At 34.8% G+C, this 19,562-nt stretch overlaps 2 protein-coding genes across 2 annotated transcripts; one reads left to right on the plus strand and one right to left on the minus strand.

Moving 5' to 3' along the window:
• The first annotated feature begins 588 nt into the window (after positions 1-588).
• EMB2458 (FtsH extracellular protease family) lies at positions 589-13,184 on the plus strand. Its single transcript, XM_085733646.1, has 19 exons — positions 589-1,588; positions 2,291-2,570; positions 2,928-3,128; positions 3,222-3,515; positions 3,611-3,877; positions 4,180-4,269; positions 4,356-4,487; positions 5,417-5,590; positions 6,524-6,645; positions 6,738-6,939; positions 7,891-8,019; positions 8,629-8,811; positions 8,994-9,113; positions 10,204-10,389; positions 10,478-10,552; positions 11,443-11,502; positions 11,583-11,690; positions 12,429-12,509; positions 12,885-13,184. The coding sequence occupies exons 1-19, from the start codon at positions 708-710 to the stop codon at positions 12,945-12,947; spliced, it is 3,648 nt and encodes a 1,215-aa protein (XP_085589772.1). The 5' UTR covers positions 589-707; the 3' UTR covers positions 12,948-13,184.
• Positions 13,185-13,662: 478 nt separating this feature from the next.
• LOC146957076 (Leucine-rich receptor-like protein kinase family protein) lies at positions 13,663-17,084 on the minus strand. Its single transcript, XM_085733650.1, has 2 exons — positions 14,359-17,084; positions 13,663-14,223 (listed from the first exon to the last, which is right to left on the minus strand). The coding sequence occupies exons 1-2, from the start codon at positions 17,003-17,005 to the stop codon at positions 13,814-13,816; spliced, it is 3,057 nt and encodes a 1,018-aa protein (XP_085589776.1). The 5' UTR covers positions 17,006-17,084; the 3' UTR covers positions 13,663-13,813.
• Between the last annotated feature and the right edge of the window lie 2,478 nt (positions 17,085-19,562).

The raw sequence follows: 19,562 nt of genomic DNA on the forward strand, positions 1-19,562 counted from the left end.
AAAATTTAAAATGAAAGTAATGAAAATTTGGACTTAAAATCAAATTTTGAGCTAATTTTTTTTGCAGAGAACTCTATATAAATAAGTATGTTAAAAATCATTCAAAAATTTAAAAATTCAAACACAATCAAACAAATTTTAATTCTACAATGACTAAAAGCATGTGTTGAAAAATTTTATATGAATCAAAACATGTCCTTTTTTTTTTACGAGGAGCAAAAGCAAAATTTACTATATTTATAGAGATAAAAAACTTATTTAACCCAATTAAAAAACAAGAAGAAGAATATGTCAAAAAACAAAACAAAAAGAAGAAGAATATGTGCATAAGTAATCATGTTTGATGTTATAAATTTTTTTAGACTTATCAATTTAATGTTAAACGATTAATAAGTACTTTATAAGGATGTGGATTGAAAATATTAATAACGGTGTAAATATTCTATGACTTAAAAGATTAATTTGTAATGAAAAGAATTTAGACTAATATCTAAAAAACTTAAAAGTTAATTTGTTGTAAAAATCTAATTTAAATGAACTTAGATGATATTTCACCAATATTTGTCATTGTAATAATAGTCTCTCTGGTGTTCTTCGCTAAACCCATTTCGTTCAAAAATCTCAGGATAACGCTGCTACTCTACTACAACACTTTGTAGTTTCTACTCAAACTCAAATTCAACCTCAATGTATATCTAAACTGATTCATGGATTCCATTCTCTATTCTTCTTCTTCACCATCTCTTCGATTTCCATCACACCTTCCTTTCACCTCTTTCCGCCCCCTTCCAAATCATACACTCCTCTTCAAACCACCACCACGCGCTTCCATCACTCTCTCCGCAAATCAACAGAACAACCACACCGTTTTATCCCTACCAACAAACTCAACTCTTGTTTTATCCCAATGCTGCTTAACAAAACAACTCATTCTTCGCGCGTTATTCTGTTTCGCCGTCGGTGTTTCCACCTTCGGAACATTTCAAATTGCGCCGGCGTTTGCACTTCCGACGATACCTTGGGTTCAATTTTTGAGTAAGAAGAAAGAGAAGAAGAATCAACACGAGTATTCTGATTGCACGCAAAAAGTGTTGGATGCTGTGCCGAGTGTGTTGAGGACTATTGAAGAGGTTAGGAAAGGGAACGGTGATATTGAAGATGTGAATGGAGCTTTGGAATTTGTGAAATTGAAGAGAGATGAAATGGAGAGAGAGATTCTCGAGAGGATGCATCCGGTTTTGATGGATTTGAAGGAGGAGTTGAGGTTGTTGCAGATAAAGGAAGGTGAGATTAGTTGGCAGATGGCGGAGGTGAATAGGGAGTATAGAAATTTGATTAGGAGGGAGATGGATACGATGGATAACGTAGTGAATGAGTTGGAGAAGAAGGTGTTGGACAAGAGAATGGTGGAGTTGGAGAAGAAGTGGAATGAGATTTTGGTGAAAATTGATGAAATGGAGGATGTCATTTCGAGGAAAGAGACGGTGGCGTTGAGTTATGGGGTGTTGGAGATTTGTTTTATTGAGAAGGAATGTGAGAACTTGGTGGAGAGATTCAAACAAGAAATCAAACAGAAGAAAATCGAAAGGTTGAATTCTATGATTTGATAATTTGATAATGCACTCATTTTTAACACTAATCACATGTCATGTGTGTTTGTATTCATTATTACCTGTAGTTTTCTATGTGTAATTATATGGATATGGAGGTTTTATGTGATAAATAGTTAAGGGAGTGGCCTGGTGGTATATGACTTGGGATCTCTAGGTGCTAACAACTCTTGAGTTGGGCCAGTCCATATAGGTTTTGCTCTGGCTTCAATTTGGCCCGAGCCAGTGGATGGTGAAATTGGTCTCCTGGATTAGTCGGTCCTTGATACCCAGTTTTCAGAAGGAAAAAAAAGTTAAATTAAGGATGGATTTTAGGTTTTTTAGGCCGTGACTTCTCTACTATTTAATAATTTTGGAATATTTGTTGTATCTGGTTACCGTTGTTTATTTACTTGGCCGAAGTGCTTAGTTGAAGTCTTGAAGAGAGAAGTTGACTTTACATCTTGACTGGGACTGAATCTTATATCTTGAAATTGTGTTTGAATTGGAATATCTTAGAATTAAGATCGTATAATACTGTTGTTTTCTTAATCGATTTGATTGACAGCGACACAATTTGTTTTCAATGTTGGATGCAATAGCTTTGTTGGTTGCATAATGTCCTGTCATGCTAGTTAGTTTTTCCTACAACTCTGTTGAAACTGTATGTGATTATGCAAACATTTTTCATGTGGTTGCAGTTCATTCGCAAGCTCAGTTAACAAGCTATCAAAATCCGTCATTCAAAAAGACTTGGAAACTGTGCAAAGAAAGCAAATAGAGCAAACTATTCTACCTAGCATTGTGGATGTTGATGATCTCGGGCCATTCCTTCATCAAGACTCTGTTGATTTTGACCCACATTTAGAAAGATGTCTCAAAGACTCAAGGGAGCAGCAGAAGAATTTAGAGGCCCAGATAAGGAAAGATATGAAGTATGACAAGGAAAAGCGTAGTGTTGTGTACTCACCTGAAGAAGAGGTGATTAAGGGTTTACTTATTTGTATTTTCTATGAACAATTCTTTGGAATTCGAGAAACAAAAATGTCATATATGCTGCTTACTAAGTAGAATGGTGATTAGACAGGTCAAGTTGTGATGCAAATTGCAATTCGTTCCCTTTGATTTTCATTAATGATAATCTGTCTTTTTTTAAGGCATAATAATCTTTGTCTTGTTAGTTAAATATCGTATATATTATATTTGATTCTCATGTTTTTTTTCTGCACATCAATGTTGAGGTGTTGACGGTGGATATATTATTTTTAACATATGTTTTTCTGCACATCGGAAGGCATTACCGCGTTCCTTTCACTACTCACTACTTATCCATTGCAGGAAAGGATTCTTTTGGACCGAGATAGGGTAGTGTCAAAGACTTGGTACAATGAAGAGAAAAATAGATGGGAGATGGATCCAGTGGCTGTTCCTCATGCTGTCTCAAAAAAGCTAATAGAGCATGTTCGGATTAGGTATGATGGGCGTGCAATGTATATTGCATTGAAGGGGGAGGACAAAGAGTTTTATGTAGACATAAAGGTATAACTGTGCATGCATCTGTGTATATTCTTCTATTTCTTATTTATTTTAAATTTCTTGTATGGTGATTATTTGTTTGCTTTCATATTTCAGGAATTCGAAAGGCTTTTTGAAGATATTGGGGGTTTTGATGTGCTATATAGGAAAATGCTAGCCTGTGGTATTCCAACAGCTGTTCATCTAATGTGGATTCCTTTGTCAGAGTTAAGTGTGCGCCAACGGATTTCTGTGATATTAAGGTTCCCTCTTCGATTTTTGAGTGGCCGGTGGAATTTCGAAACTGTCTTGACTACAAGAAATTTGATCTTTGACAATATTAAGGAAATGACTGATGACATAATGACAGTGATAGGGTTTCCTATTGTGGAATATATACTCCCTAACCCGGTATCCTTGAGCCCAAAACTCGCCATTTGCTAATTCAGGTTATTGGTTTGGAATAATAAGTTTTTGAAACATTTGTTGTATTATTTATGATACAGGTGAGGGTAAAATTGGGAATGGCTTGGCCAGAGGAAGAGACAATGAACACTCCATGGTACTTGAATTGGCAATTAAATGCAGAAGCAAGAGTTCAATCCAGACGAGCAGATGGTGATTTTCGATGGATCATGTTGTTTATCGCAAGAGCTGCTATTTCAGGATTTGTTTTGACTAACGTGTTCCAATTTATGAGGAGAAAAATTCCAAGACTTCTTGGTTATGGTCCTATGCGAAAAAGTCCGAATAGGAGGAAACTTGAGCAAGTGGTATAAGTTTTTTCTTGCAGTTAGCATACGCTCAACCTCATGATATCAAATTTCCTTTTTTTTTTTTTTTTTTGAAGGGTGGAGCTAAAAGTGTAGTTTGTAACTTCTGCTTTTATATATCTGCATCTCTGTTGTTTTAGGTTGAATGATGTATATAGTTTGTTAGTTCTTTCTCTCTCTACATAGATAGATAGGTAGATAGATGGACAGATAGATAAATAAATACATAGATCTTACGGCAGAGACCATGGTGCAACTTATAGTTAGGCATTATAATTATAATTTTCATTGCTGTTTTTCAGGCTTATTACTATGACGAAAGAAAGGGACGTATGATGGATAGGAGAAGGGAGGGTGTTGATCCTATAAAAACAGCTTTTGAGCACATGAAGGTTAAAATTTTGCAATTAATTATTTTGTTTTAGTACTGTTTACTATTCATCTAGGAAAAACTGTAAGACTTGTAGCTGTCCTGCAGAGGGTGAAGAAACCACCAATACCATTGAATAACTTTTCTAGCATTGACTCTATGAAAGAGGAAATCGGTGAAGTTGTGGCATTTTTGCAAAATCCAAGGGCATTTCAAGAAATGGGAGCGCGGGCACCTCGGGTATGATGTAGCATGAGTATTTTACAATATGACCAGGCATTATTGTCTTTATTCTTTATTTTAGCAGAAAAATCGTGATATAAACATTGTCTTTATCCACTTTCTGATTCTTTCTGCTCCCTTGTAGTTTTATGCACAATTTTTTTTTTCGATTAAAGAAACCAAGAAATTACTCAAAAATGCTTAAGTGAACCATGTTTGTTTGGTTCCCTTAAGAGTAAGAAAAGTTATGGGATTTTACATCAATTCTTCTTCTTAAGTTTTCTTTCACCCTACACATTTTCATTCATCTAATTAAAAAAGTAAAAAATTGAGGTACCTTCTTACATCCGATGTTGTATGCTTCATTCACCCACATCATTCGTTTCTTGTGTTTTTCGATGAATTTCGTGAATTAATCGTTTATTATTATTTATATAAAATAAATTGAAATGTAAAACAACACGGATTGTATACCATTTCATTAGAGGTTCCCTGATTTCAATCAATTCCATTAAGCTCTTCATTTTGGGTCCATAAATACGAGTCTTGATATTGGGCCACCCACATATCTCTGGTCTCACAATATTCGCAATCTGGATGTCCAATCAAAGTTTGGCTCAGACAATCCTTTCCCCTTGAGTTAGCTTTTAGGGTTGAGTTAGGCTGTTAAGAGTCCCACATCAGATAGGAGATGACCTGACAATGTGTTTATAAGTGTGGGCAATTCTCACCTCACAAGCCGGTTTTGTGGGGTTGTGTTAGGCCCAACCACGATTTCTAAGATAGGCCAAGTCTATTTTCAATTCTAATAATTTCAAGCAAAGTAAACTTATGGTTGAATGTCTTTCCAAACCGTCTCATCATATAACAACTGTTAAATGCACTATGGTTTGCAGATGTCTATATTAACTGCTAAGATCCGTACCTGGGAACTTTTTATATTGCAGGGTGTTCTTATTGTAGGTGAGAGGGGTACGGGCAAAACGTCTCTAGCAATGGCTATAGCTGCTGAGGCTAAGGTGCCTGTTGTTGAAATTAAGGCCCAACAATTGGAGGCTGGGATGTGGGTTGGACAAAGTGCATCCAATGTTCGTGAATTGTTTCAAACAGCAAGAGATTTGGTTATACTCTTTAAACCTCCTTAATGTCTACTATTATTACAGTTTTCTCGGTTCTTACCCTTTATTGTTTAGATTTATACTTTTCTTTTATTTGAATCAAATAAGTAATTAGTCCAAAGTTGCCCATGAGGTGTCAGCTCAGTGGTAAGAGTTTGACTTTGTAAATTCAAGGGAAAGAGTTCAAATTCCCTCGGCGACGGTGTAAAATGACCATTGGTACCACATTAATTAATCAATAATAAATTCTCGCTTGCCAATTTATTATTATTTTTTTAAAGTAACTAATCAAAGTAGATATATTCACTAGAAAATACTTTGGTTTAAATGCCTGTTAATATTTACTCTGTATTAGCAAGTTTCGTTTGGCTTTTGTTGTTACCAAAATTTGATCAATTTATTTATTATTCATGTGTTCTGATAGTTATGTAAGTCATGTGTATATGTATGTTTGTACCAGTAGTTTTGGAATCGGAGTAGCTAGTCCAATGATTAATGAGCCCCATTTCTGCTTTGGTTGCCCCTCAAAATCTGAAATGGGTCTAAACCCAGTCAACGCCCTAGATATAATATAATATTCAGTTTTTTAGATTCCATTTCAAATCATGTATGTAAAATTTATTATCAAAATATAAATTTGCTAGGTTGAGAAAACAACATTGCAAAATGTATTTATTTGGATATTAGACAAGTATATGATAATGTTGTAATACTGTTCATCTATTTTTCCTTCTATTTTTCTGGTTGGAGCTGTGGACTTGTGGGCAAACTATTTAGAATGTACATAAATTCTCCGTAGTTTAATATCCTGCTGTTTGTCTAAATTTGGTTTCCATTTATGCACTCTATATACTAGCCTGGTTGTATGAGTTTGTTAATCTTGAGTGCGAGATTACCTGTCTCCTCTTTTCCTGATTTGTTTGTAGCTGCTTGTAGGCTCCTGTAATATTGTTCGTGGAAGATTTTGACCTATTTGCTGGTGTACGTGGCAAATTTATCCACACCGAAAATCAAGATCATGAAGCTTTCATTAATCAATTGCTTGTGGAACTTGACGGGTATATATAGTTTAGGGTTCTTTTGACTAACTGAGTTTGATGATAAGCTCAATTGTAAATATTTATTGATCACTGTTTGTTATACTATGCAGATTTGAGAAACAAGACGGTGTTGTTTTGATGGCTACTACAAGAAATCTTAAGCAAATTGACGAGGCCTTGAAGAGGCCAGGTCGCATGGATAGAATATTTCATCTTCAAAGACCAACACAGGCAGAGAGAGAAAACATTTTGTACTCAGCAGCGAAGGAAACCATGGATGACCAGCTTGTCGAATATGTAGACTGGAAAAAGGTTTATCCAAAATTCTTTTTTTTAATAGAAACATACATAATATTTTTTAACAGACAACATGAAAAGTTCAACTCTGGGTATTACACGATACCCAGCAAAACAGAAAAGTGAGATACAACAAAGAACAAGAAAGATATTGAATGCTGCAAGAGTACCCAGTCTCTGCATATTTATTGGAAATGGTGATTCTACTTAACAGCTGAGTAAAGTACCAAAGAGAAGCAATGAATAAAATCATATGCTGACACCTCATTAATCATATGCTGAACAACAAGTAACAATCATATGTGTGAGCATTCTGCTCCAACTAAAGACACTAAAGAACTGCATAAACTTGTTACCTTTATGACAAAACTTCTCCAAAGTAGAGGGAGCATTCCCAGTGCCCACCAAGAAGCCCGAATTTTTTTTTTCAATGAGCATGTAGCTGCCTTACAATGTAAAAATATAAGTGGTTTACTGTCTTTGATTCCTATCGACCCTCAAATTCTATTTTTAATATGAAAACAAATATTAAGAACATCAATAGCTTTTCGACATGTGTATCCAACACAAATAACTTATAGATTTTAAGCGCTTGTGTCATAAGTTTTCATATGATTATAAGTGCTTAGTGAATAAGCATTTAATTAAGAAATTATCCTTACATCCCTTATGCGGGTAGCTTATAGAATGAGAATACATCACTTGATCCTATGAACACAAGGATTGAAAGCAAATGAACAATGATGAGAATAGAGGACACTAAGAAATTAAGAATGATGAAACAGAAGAACTTGGCTTGGTTCATAACTGGTAACTGACATTTTAATAGTCTAGCACTCCAGCTTAATAAAAGATAGATCAGTCCATAAAAATATAACCCTTGAATGCTCTTTACTAGTTTTTTGGTACTTGGTTACGACTGATGTTTGCTTCTACCTCTGGACTCAAAAAGCTACTCGTTTTCAGGTTGCTGAGAAGACGGCTCTTTTACGACCTATCGAGTTAAAACTTGTTCCCATAGCTTTAGAAGGAAGTGCCTTCCGGAGCAAAGTTCTTGACACAGATGAAATAATGAGCTACTGTAGTTTCTTTGCAGTAAGAATTGAGTACTTTATGTTTGCATTACATAAAATAGGGAAATATTGATTTTGTCATTGGATTCATCACTATGGGTTAATTTTTTTCTCTCCTTTGCCTCAAACCCTCCTCTCCCTAGCTAAAAGCAGGATATAATTCTAGGTTTTTGTGCTTCCAATTTCAAGTGGTTTTACTTTACACATCAAGCCAGCTGACACCTCATTTAATAACTAATACGAACACTGTCCATATTTGTTTGTATATTACTTCATATTTATGCTTGGAAAAATAGCCTCAGAATTTATGCTAGGTGACCTGCCTTCAACAAAAGAATAGAATTTTCCCTAAAATGCTTTCTCCAGTTAAAAGAAGTGGCTCGAGTTTGTTCATATAGCAATGAGATAATGACTCACATGTTTCATTTGCCAAGTTACTTTTTTCTGTTTACTTTGCAAGTTTTCATTTTACAAGAGTTAACTAGTAAGCAGATTGATGCATTATTGTTCTTTCTACTTTTTTATCATCTTCATATAATTCTAGATCTGTTTCTTTTGCAACATGTTTTTATATATCTTTTTCATGTAGTTTTTGTGTAGGGAATGGAAAATACTCATTACCTTTGTTTAGACTTTCAGTTCTTCGATGCCCCAATGGCTGAGGCAAACCAAAATTGTCAAGAAGTTAAACAAAATGTTGGTGAATCACCTGGGACTGACATTAACAAAAGAAGATCTCCAAAATGTTGTTGATTTGATGGAACCATACGGCCAGATAAGCAATGGAATAGAGCTTTTGAGCCCTCCTCTTGATGTAAGAAACTATTGACTCCATACTGCTTATTATGTGGTTAACTTACTGCTTTGCCTTGTACAGTATCTTCTAGTGTGTAATCACTGACTTTCTTCGTACATTTTTTTATTGAACCGAGTTGCAATATAATTTATTTCTGTATCTACCAAAAAAAATAACTGATAAAGTTTCTTTGTTGTTAGTGGACAAGGGAAACTAAATTTCCACATGCTGTCTGGGCTGCTGGTCGTGGTCTTGTTGCTCATTTATTACCAAATTTTGATGTTGTTGATAATCTTTGGCTTGAGCCTCTATCTTGGCAGGTTAGTCTTATTCATTCCCAGCCTGCTTTGTATAACCTTCCAATGCTCTACTTGATTGTTGAAAATTATGTGCTATAGCTTTCAGAGACTTCACATATCTCTTGTAACCTGAGTGTCTACTGTCTAATCTACAAGTAGGACTGTCATTTAGCATTTTGCACTACTCTAAAAGAAATCAGGGCCTGCGTTAATGTTAGCTGTTATGAAAATACACGAATGACAACTTTGCAATATTGCTCTACTTCCTAGATGACCAAGAAATGCAATAGCTTTTAACTTTACTTTAAATGTCTCTTGTAATTGTTGAATGTCTAATGTATTAGATCTCATGTTTTTTTGTTTTTGGAAACAATGATATTTTTTATTTGAAATTTAGGGTACATAAGGTTGAAAAGAAAGAGAAGGGCACCTAATAGCATCAGAAAAACCTCTCAAAACAGATCTTAGAGATAAGAAAAGGAAAATATGACTGTCATACAGCTTGTAGATACAACACCCCAAAACTTCCACCATTTTTCCCATTCCCACCTATATGTTCTTCTACTCCCAATGTAATGTCTGCTGCCCATTTTGCCCATTGATTCTTGAATATCCTGCCCCAATCACAATGTGATTGGGGCCTGTCTTCATTCTATTATAATTTTCCTTTCTAGAAAACTTTTAGACACACACGTTCTTTTAGCCCGTACTTCTATTTCCCATGTGTGGTCGAACGAATGACTGTCCAGCATCATATGGTTCTTACATTTCTTTTTGTCTAGGCCATTTGAAGAAATTGTAGGAGAAACATGGGAGATTTGATTCTCTTATGCCTGATTTTATTTTAATATATTTTATATGTTGTTTGATTTGATTGATTCTAATCTGATTTAATTTGTATTTATTTTCTTCCATTATTAGTCCTAATTATTGAGACAGCAGTTATTGTAATCTGTCCTATATAAACAGTCATAGACTGCAATAATAAACATTAAAGCATTTTCCCCATAACTTTCTACAGAAATTATAACCAAGTTTTTTTATTAGCAAAAAAACCCGACTTATCATGTTCCCTTGAATAATCGGTAGGTTGTAATATTTTCATATACAGGGAATTGGATGTACGAAAATCACGAAAGCAAGAAATGATGGTTACATTGATGGGAATATAGAATCAAGATCATATCTTGAAAAGAAACTTGTATTTTGTTTTGGTTCTTATGTTGCATCCCAAATGTTACTTCCTTTTGGGGAAGAAAACTTACTGTCTTCATCTGAGATGCAGCAGGCACAAGAGGTTGGCTGATATTTTACTTGTTGCAACTCAAATGATATTAAAAATTGTTGTGACTATGAAGTCTCTGATCGTTTTTTTTTTATAACAGATAGCTACACGAATGGTCATTCAATATGGATGGGGGCCTGATGATAGTGCTGCAGTTTATTACTGTAGTAATGCGGTATAAACCTTTCTTACATGCTTTCCAACTGTTATTGATTTGGTTGTAATGCATATATGTTGTGTGATGTTGAATATGTGATTTATGTTTCTCAATCAGACAACACTCACCTCTATTTTGTAATAGCATGTTAAATAAATGTTAATTGAATTCTAATCCTAATTTTAAATATTGGGATTCAATTTTGGATTCTAACATGTGGCAATCCAAATTAGATTGAATTATTTATTAGGGTGTTTGAAGCATACTTTTGACATAGCACGATATTAATGTCTGTAGTGTTAAAATTGTTCATTATGGTTAAGGTGATTTTTTTAGCCAAAATAATTTACTGGATTGCTAATTGAGCTAGTACTGAACAACCAATAAACTAGGAGAAATAAAAAAAAAATGGTAGATTCGGCAATCTCCCAAAAGGCTTTAAGTGCAATTGAATTTGACGCTCTAAGTTCCAAGTAAAATGTGCTCTATGCTCGATTTAACTGTCTAGAATATGTGTCATGCATTACATGCTAAAAAAATCTCTTATCAGTCTAATCTTTTCGTCGTCTTCTTTTTTTGTTTTATTTTAAAAAGGAGAGTACTGCTTCCTGCTTTGTGAATCTGATAGATGAAATTTACCTAGGGACTCACTTTCTCATACTAGGTCCTAACAATGGTAAATGAAATAATGGAAGATATCTTTTTTTGGTGGTGGTCAGGGTTCGAACCTCAGACCTTGCATATATTATGCATTGTCCATATACCAACTGAGCTAAGCTCACAAGGACATAATGGAAGATATCTATCATAACTGGATAAGAAAGACAAAATGTTTATCGTCTTTAATTATTTAATGTTAATATGCGAGTATATTGTAATGTATGCCTCTTTTATGTCTGCTGTCATAGGTTGCTACATTAAGCATGGCAGGTGACCATGAGTATGTGATGGCAGCTAAAGTTCAAAAGGTAGCCATATTTTAGTGAAAATTTAACTTCTACCGGAAAACATCTAATACATCTAATGTGATCTCTTGTGATGTTCCTAGATGTATGATTTGGCATATCTCAAAGCAAGAGAAATGCTGCAGAGAAATCGCCTGGTACTAGAAAAGATTGTAGAGGAATTACTTGAATTTGAAATTTTGACTAGAAAGGTACATTACGAGTGTTTGAGATGCTGAGTTTGGTATTTTATCTACTTGCTACTACTTTTCTTGAACATTTAGGCGCACATATAAAGTCTTTTGATATCTAATGGAACGTGGGTATGTATTTTCTATTTTTTGTTGGAAATTCAGTAACTTGAGAAAATTTACTCATATAGAAACCTAATCTCTTGATTTTACGTGCTTTTGCATTCTCTTATCCTGTTTTGAAATTCATTTGTGGGGTTTGCAAGTAGGGGTATGGTATTTTTTATTTTATCTTTAGATAAGAAACAGTAGGGCATGGTATTTTATGTTTTGCTGAATACTATTTCTTCATATTTTGGTGGCCTGGGAATATTAATCAATCCCTGTATTATTTAATGTGAGATATTCCTGTCTATTTAGTCTGAATATTTTTAATTAACAATTACCACACAAGATGCTTTAAAATTTGTTTGATGACCTTAGTCGGATCCAATTGTATAGTCATCTCCAAATTTCACAGTATTTCTTGATAAAAGTTCATTTGATATTCGTTATGTTCTCGTGCTTGGAATACTAAAATAGCAGTATTATATCCTATATAGTATTTCTTTGAATTGTCAGTCCATTGAGCTCATTTGTTGTTGTCAAGTAAGGATAGTGCCCCCTACTATTTTTCCCCACACGGTCCTTTTGCAATCTGAGTTATAAGGCAAACTTATTTCTCTGTGTTTCTTAACATGATTACTCACCCTCTGGCAGGATTTAGAAAGAATTACTGAAGCTAATGATGGAATCAGGGAGAAAGAGCCCTTTACTCTTGTTGAAGTTCAAGCTAGTGAGGTATATGATTATTATGTTTAAATAAGATCTGGGAGAATTTATTCTTGTATAGGAGGAATAAAATCTGAAAATGCATATTTTTTTAATATTCTAAATGCTCTGGATCTTCCAATTATTCTGGCAATATTAATAGATCGGATGCTTATTTTTTAATTTACCTTGTCACTTAAGGGGAACCAATATTTACTGTTCTCAAGCTTTTATGGATTATATTACATGTCAACCCGAGTTTGCAAACTGACATACACATATACAGTGATGCTTAATTTTTGTCTCTTCCATGTATTTTTTGTGATATGTCATATGGGCGTTGTTACCCAGTCACCTAGTATACATGTCTTGACCAGTTTCACTATTTCTGTTACCATTTTCCAGCCAACGTCAGGCAGCCTCCTTGAAAGAGGAAATGCATCAGGAGGTGCTTTGCTAGCATCCTAGATAAATCTATCAGGATTTGTACATTTTGAGGTGATTTTTTTGTTTTTTGTTTTGGGGAGGGGGTTTCAGAATGTTCATTTGTACTTGGATAAGCATGTATAGTTTATAATGTAACATTCTATATGATTATGATGCCTGTGTTCGTTGGGATAAGAAGATATAGCAATATCCCAACAACTTTTCCTTAGAATTGTAATTTAAATTCTTTATTTTCTAGTTACTGGACACTTCTCCAAATTTTTTTCTTCTTTCAGTTATTGGACATTTTATTTTGACATTTCAACTTGGTTAACATTTCATTTAGTTTGGCTACACACATTTGCAGAGCTATATGCAATGGTTCTGGTTGCATTTTTTTTGTTTTGTTTGGTTTTACTTGAATATATTGGCACATTCAATCTGAAAAATAAATACTAAAACAACAAGGTTATGTAACTATATGATTTTCTTTAATTTGAAACTTCTATAAGATTTAAAACTAGACGGAATTACTGAGGATTGAATTCTGAGTTTGGAAAGGATGGAAACAATGGTCAGCTGTGAAAGAGAAGTATTAGCGTTGACTGTGGAAAATGGCTGGAAAAAACGTCTGCATTTTTTTTTTTTTTTTTTGCAGAGTTAGAAGACAATACTTATAAATTAAAATGACATTTTTGGGACTCTATAGTCTTTATGTGCATCTTAGCTACATTTGTTGTTGATAGATCGATTCTAGTTCTGGAATGACCATTTCTTTAACCGAAAAAGAAAATAATGAACAAAACAAAATACATGTATTTACTATCTGCTAAGAAACTGGTATTAAGCAAAGCATACAACCAAATTTTGAGGCCAAAGGAAGTCAACATATTAAGCTAAACTTGGTGCTACAAAAGACTTGCTACTGGGGATGTGGTAAAGATTGTTCCTTTTTCCATGCTACTCTCTTGCCTTCCATTGCCACAAATGCTTTTCCTTCTTGGCTTCGCCTCTCCAAGCATTGTGATAATGTCTCTCATGGATGGTCTTTCCTTTGGAAGCTTTGCAGTGCATAGAAGTGCAATCCGCAGGACAAGAAGCATCTCTTCCTGAACATGTTTGCACTGACCAGCTATGGTGGGATCTAGTGCTTCTAACAGGGCTTTATTGTTTCTCTTCTTTTGAATCCATTCGACTATGTCTACAGCTTCTTCAAAAGTAGGGTCTAATGGCATTTTACCAGTTAGCAGCTCCAAAAGTACCACTCCATAACTGTATATGTCAATCTTCTCATCAACCTTCAGAGTGTATCCATATTCTAAAACCAGAAAAACAACAACGTTAATCATTTACGACCTCTATCTTTATCTTGTAGTGATATTAATTGAATGTGGTTGCATTTGTATATCCTGGCAAATAAGTAAAAAAAAAGTAGCGAGAGCCGAGTACTAACCTGGTGCAATATAACCGTAAGATCCAGCCACCATTGTAACAGTCTCATTCTTTTGAATCATCATCCTTGCCAAACCGAAATCTGCTATCCTTGCCTCCAAATTTGCGTCAAGGAGTATATTATTAGACTTGATATCCCTGTGAATAACTGGTGGATGACAATCATGGTGTAGGTAGTTCATCCCTTGTGCAACTCCAAGAGCTATGTTATACCTTGAGACCCAATCTACAAGCAACCTTGCAGATTGTTCACCATGCAGTGCTGTTCCAAGGTTCCCATTAATCATGTACTCATAAACCATTATCACATCCCTTTCATTGTGAACATACCCTAATAGCCTTACAATATTCCTATGCCTCAGTCTCCCTAAGAGTTCCACTTCTCTTAACACATCATTCCCATTTTCTATATCTGGGTTTGACCTCCATAGTTTCTTCACTGCTACTGTTATCTGAGGTTTATGGATTTCAGCTTTGTAAACAATGCCAGCACCACCCATGCCTATGACATTTGATTCCTTTATGCAAGTTAGGATCTCACTACTTGTGAAGCTGATTCTTTGAAAAGCTACTAACCTCCAAGGCCAATCTTCATTGTTATGTTTGAACCAATCATAGATGAAATTGTTATACATATAACATTTATTGTACAACCATTTCCCTCCAAAATATGCTGCACCAAGGGATAAAATGACCGAAATGCCGGTCACAAAACCAATAACAATGTGACTAATGTGTGAGCTTCTTTTCTGACTTGTCACGGTTGAACTCTGAGAACATGGAGGGAGAATACCACCACAAAGACCAGCATTGCCGACGAAATCGTTAGGATTCATGGTCAGTAGAATTCCATTTGAGGGTACTGGCCCTTCCAGTTTGTTATAGGACAAGTTCATTGTTTCAAGAGCCGGGGAGCTTCCAAAGTTTTCAGGTATCCGACCGGTCAGAGAATTGTTGGACAGATCAAGAACTGATAAGGTAGGCATGTTTGTGATTGAATTTGGTATTTCACCTGTCAAATGATTGTTTCTAAGGTTAAGGTTGACTAGTTTTTGACAAGAAGCTATACTTTTTGGGATTGTGCTGGAGATATTTGCATTTGAAAGATCAAGCACAGAGAGAGATGGACATCCTTGGAACTCATCAGGTATAGTTCCTCCAAGACTGTTGTGAGAGGCAATGAAGGTTTGAAGGGTTGGAATAGAAAGAATTTCTGAAGGTAGAGATGACTCAAGGTGGTTCCAAGATACATCAATGAAGGAAAGTGATGTGGAAGAGATGATATCTATGGGAATTTGACCAGTGAGGTTGTTCTTCGCCAACTCCAGCCGTTGAAGGCTCGGAAGACTGCCAAATCCAACCGGAATAGTTCCGGAAATAAGATTGTTTTGAATCCGAACACGCACCAACGACGAACAGTTCGAAAGTCCACTCGGAATTGGACCGGAGAACGAATTGTTGAAGAGGATTAATTTAGTTAGATTGCCTGTTGTACACAAACCTGGAGGGATCTCACCTGACAATGAGTTAGAGGACACGTCTAACCACTGCAAAGGAGAATTCCTTCCAAGGTTCATTGGCAAAGAACCTTCTAAAGAATTTTTCCATAACTCAAGAACCTGTAACTTTTTCAGTTCACCAAGCTTCTTTGGTACAGGACCAGTTAGTTTATTGCTCATCAAATTCAAAAGCTGCAAGTTTTCCAATTTAGCAAGCTCTTCTGGTATTTCTCCTGTGATCTGATTATCAGAGAGGTCTAGAAATGCTAGTGACATAATGTTGCCAAGTTGAGGTGGAATTTTCGCAGTGAATTTGTTTCGGTATAAGTAAATTGTAGTAAGATTCTTGAGCTTACCTAATTCGGGTGGAATTCGTCCACTGAGAGTTCCAACTGCCAAATCAAGATATTGAAGATTTGTCATGTTGCCAAATTCTGCAGGAATCTCACCTTCAAAGTCATTGTATCCCATAATCAATGTCTCTAAAGAACCGAGTTCACCAAGATATTCTGGAATCTTCCCTGTGAAGTTATTGCCTGAAAGGCCTAGAAATTTAAGATTTTTCAAATTTTTAAGACTCTTTGGAATTGGACTTGCAAAGTAATTTCCACGAAAATCAAAGCTTTCGAGCAATGTTGCATTTTCGATATCTTCAGGAAGAAGACCTGAAAATTCATTGCTTGATGCATTGATTGATTTCAACTCTGCAGCTCTTCCGAAACCGGTCGGAAAGCTTCCAGTGAAGTAGTTTTGGCTCACATCAAAGCTTTTTAGAGAAGTGAGGTTGGAAAGTGATTTGGGAAGTGTTGAAGCAAAGTTGTTACAACTTATGTTGAAATAAGATAAACTTGAAAGGGATTGAATGTGGTTTGAAACAATGCCACTTAAGTTCATATTATAGAGTTCAAGACTCTCTACAAAGCCTTTAGTGTTGCAACCAATTCCAGTCCAGTTACAATGGAGCCGACTTTGCCACCGCGTTGCGTCGCTCTGTGGCTGCCAATCCTTTAGATGATTCATTGGATCAATGAGACTGGATTTGATGGATAGAAGAGTTGACAATTCATCATTTGTTGCACTTTGAGCTCCCTCAATAAAAATGAGAGAGACAACAATGTAACAATAGAAGAGAAACAAATGAGTTTGCATTTTTTGGAGGTTTTGTTTGTTCTCTTCTGAGACTTTGTTTGTTCCTCTTAATATTGTTGCATATTTGAGAGCAAGGAACAAAGAAAGAAGGAGAAGGGAATGAAAGTTATAGGAAACTATTCTGAGAGAGAGATTAGTTTATAGTTAAAAATATATTGGTGACAGATATAGTTAATTATGAGTTAAAAGGATAATCATTTATTGGATATACGTGGGGACTTGGGATCTGAACCAGGTAATCATGTGCAACTTATGAGTGTCAATCTTTGGACATATTTGAAATGTCATAGACATCATAACATGCACAGAATGTGTTTATGAACTGCTTTTGGCATTTGATAGGGTCAACCCAACCCAAGTGATTAATTTAACTGTTGTAAGACTTATACTTTTCCTTTTTATTTAGGTTGAATTCTAGATGGTCAATTGTCATAATGTGTTGTATTAAGGGTATGTTTTAAGATACAATCATGAATGAATGTTTGTACTCATGAGTCATGATGTAACATCTTACACCTCAACTGAAGATACAATGACACTGTTACTTTTTAAGCAAATATTTTATGGTATATTTTAACCATTTATGAAAAGTGGTTTACACAAATATACAATAAAATTAATTACCATTTTATTCATTTTAGAGATTAAATAGGAGAAAAAAATGATATATATTTAAGAAAGTAAGTGAAGGATTTACTCTTGGTAACAAATGAAAAATGATATATATTAAATGCACCATGATCAGAAACAAGAGACAAGTTGGAACTTTCTCCTTGAAGAAGTGTAAAAGAGATAAAGCAAGATGGATATATGTTATTAGGGAATGTGTTTTTGTGACAATCATTGTATGTACCTACCAAACCCCATTCCCTATCATAAATCAAATGTGGCCACCACATGGGCACATCTGGCTCTTTGCAATTATTATAAATATATAAAATATAACTTATATGAAGGCATAACATGAAAGGATGAGATAGTAGTATTAATGTATTATACATTCTTCTAGTTTTTTCAATCAAAGATTAATAATTGGACCCATAAATAATGAAAGTGAAAGGGTGGAAGCCATGTGAAATGGGCAAGTTCCCCAAGGGAAAGAGGAATGGTACTTAGATTCCTCATTATTGGAATTGGTACTTTCATTCACCAAAAGATAAAGGAAACTGCTTCATGCTAACGACTTTTTCATATATGATACTAATATTTTCTACCAATTTTGGAATCAAAATAAGGCTGAAAAATTAGCTTCCCCACATGGCTCTATCACAAGGACTTGGGTCTACCACCGCCATTCATCATTTCTTCATTGTACAAAATACAAATAGACACCATTTACTATATTGCTGAACCTTCCTTGCTAAAGGTAATGATAGCTATTATATTATGGATGATGCTCTTGAAATTAAACATTTTATTTTAGAGTGTAAAATAAATAATATTAACATATGATAAAAAATTTACGGTTGATATTATATGCTTAGTAAACTGTGGATGATTACCTTATCAACAATTGATTATCTCATTTTAAAGAAGTCATATCTCTAAAATGTACATTCTAAATTTTATATAATAAATTTATGATAATTACAAATCAAGGAAGAATATATGATCTAGAGATTTAAATCATCTATAGAGACTAATGCTGTGTTTAGATGCACGTTTTCCAGGTCAATACCACGTTCCAATGCACCTTTACCGCTAAAAGCATGAAGCTATTATATACAACTTCTGCTCTACCGTGACTTTAAACGTGAGTTTGAGGAAAAGAGACGTCAATCCAAACAGGCACTAAGATTTTTTGTAGTTATTATTAGATAACATGATGTGCTTTTGATGGACATGAAGGAAGTTAGCTGAAGCCTAGTGAACCCAAGACCTAAAGATGCATTAGAAAGACTTCTGAGACGAATGAAGTTAAAAACTAAGAGAACCGAGATAGCTTAAGAGACTTTAGACAAGAGAATATATTTTCGGCCCCCTCAACGTCCTACCATTTAGATCTTATAATTTTAAAAAAATGAGAGGTTTTTAACGTATTTTACACGTTTCGAAATCTAAAGTCCGAACTGCTATAGAGGGTCATACGGTCTTTAGATAAATGCGTCAACTCTCTAGCACTCAAGCCCATTCTAGAAGAAGCAAGCACAAAAGTGATCCAAATGCTCCAAATTATTGAAGAGTCTAATGGAGGGTGTGTACCATGATGTTTTAAGTCTTTTACTTGTATAAGATTTTATTTTATTTCGGTTGGTTTAAATATGTAAATAGGGATCAAGTTACTCTAACTAGTTAGGTGAATCACGTGACAATTGCTCTTTAGAAACCTAGCAATTACCCACAAACACCTCAAATTTTAGGAACCGCTCAAACTCAATCATATATAAGAACGGTAATTAACTACCGTTCAAATCACTATTGTTCATCAATGTTGCAAAGTTAGGTACGTCTGCATGGTGGGATGTTGAGGGGAAAAATTACAAACCAAATTTGTATAATCCAGAGAAGCCTAAGGGTAGGAGGTTTAAGGTGACGAAGGCTACTCAAATTGCGAGAA

Source organism: Medicago sativa, chromosome 1 (assembly GCF_051527215.1).
Source record: "Medicago sativa cultivar Bolivia chromosome 1, Bolivia_mono, whole genome shotgun sequence".
Lineage (NCBI taxonomy): Eukaryota > Viridiplantae > Streptophyta > Magnoliopsida > Fabales > Fabaceae > Medicago > Medicago sativa.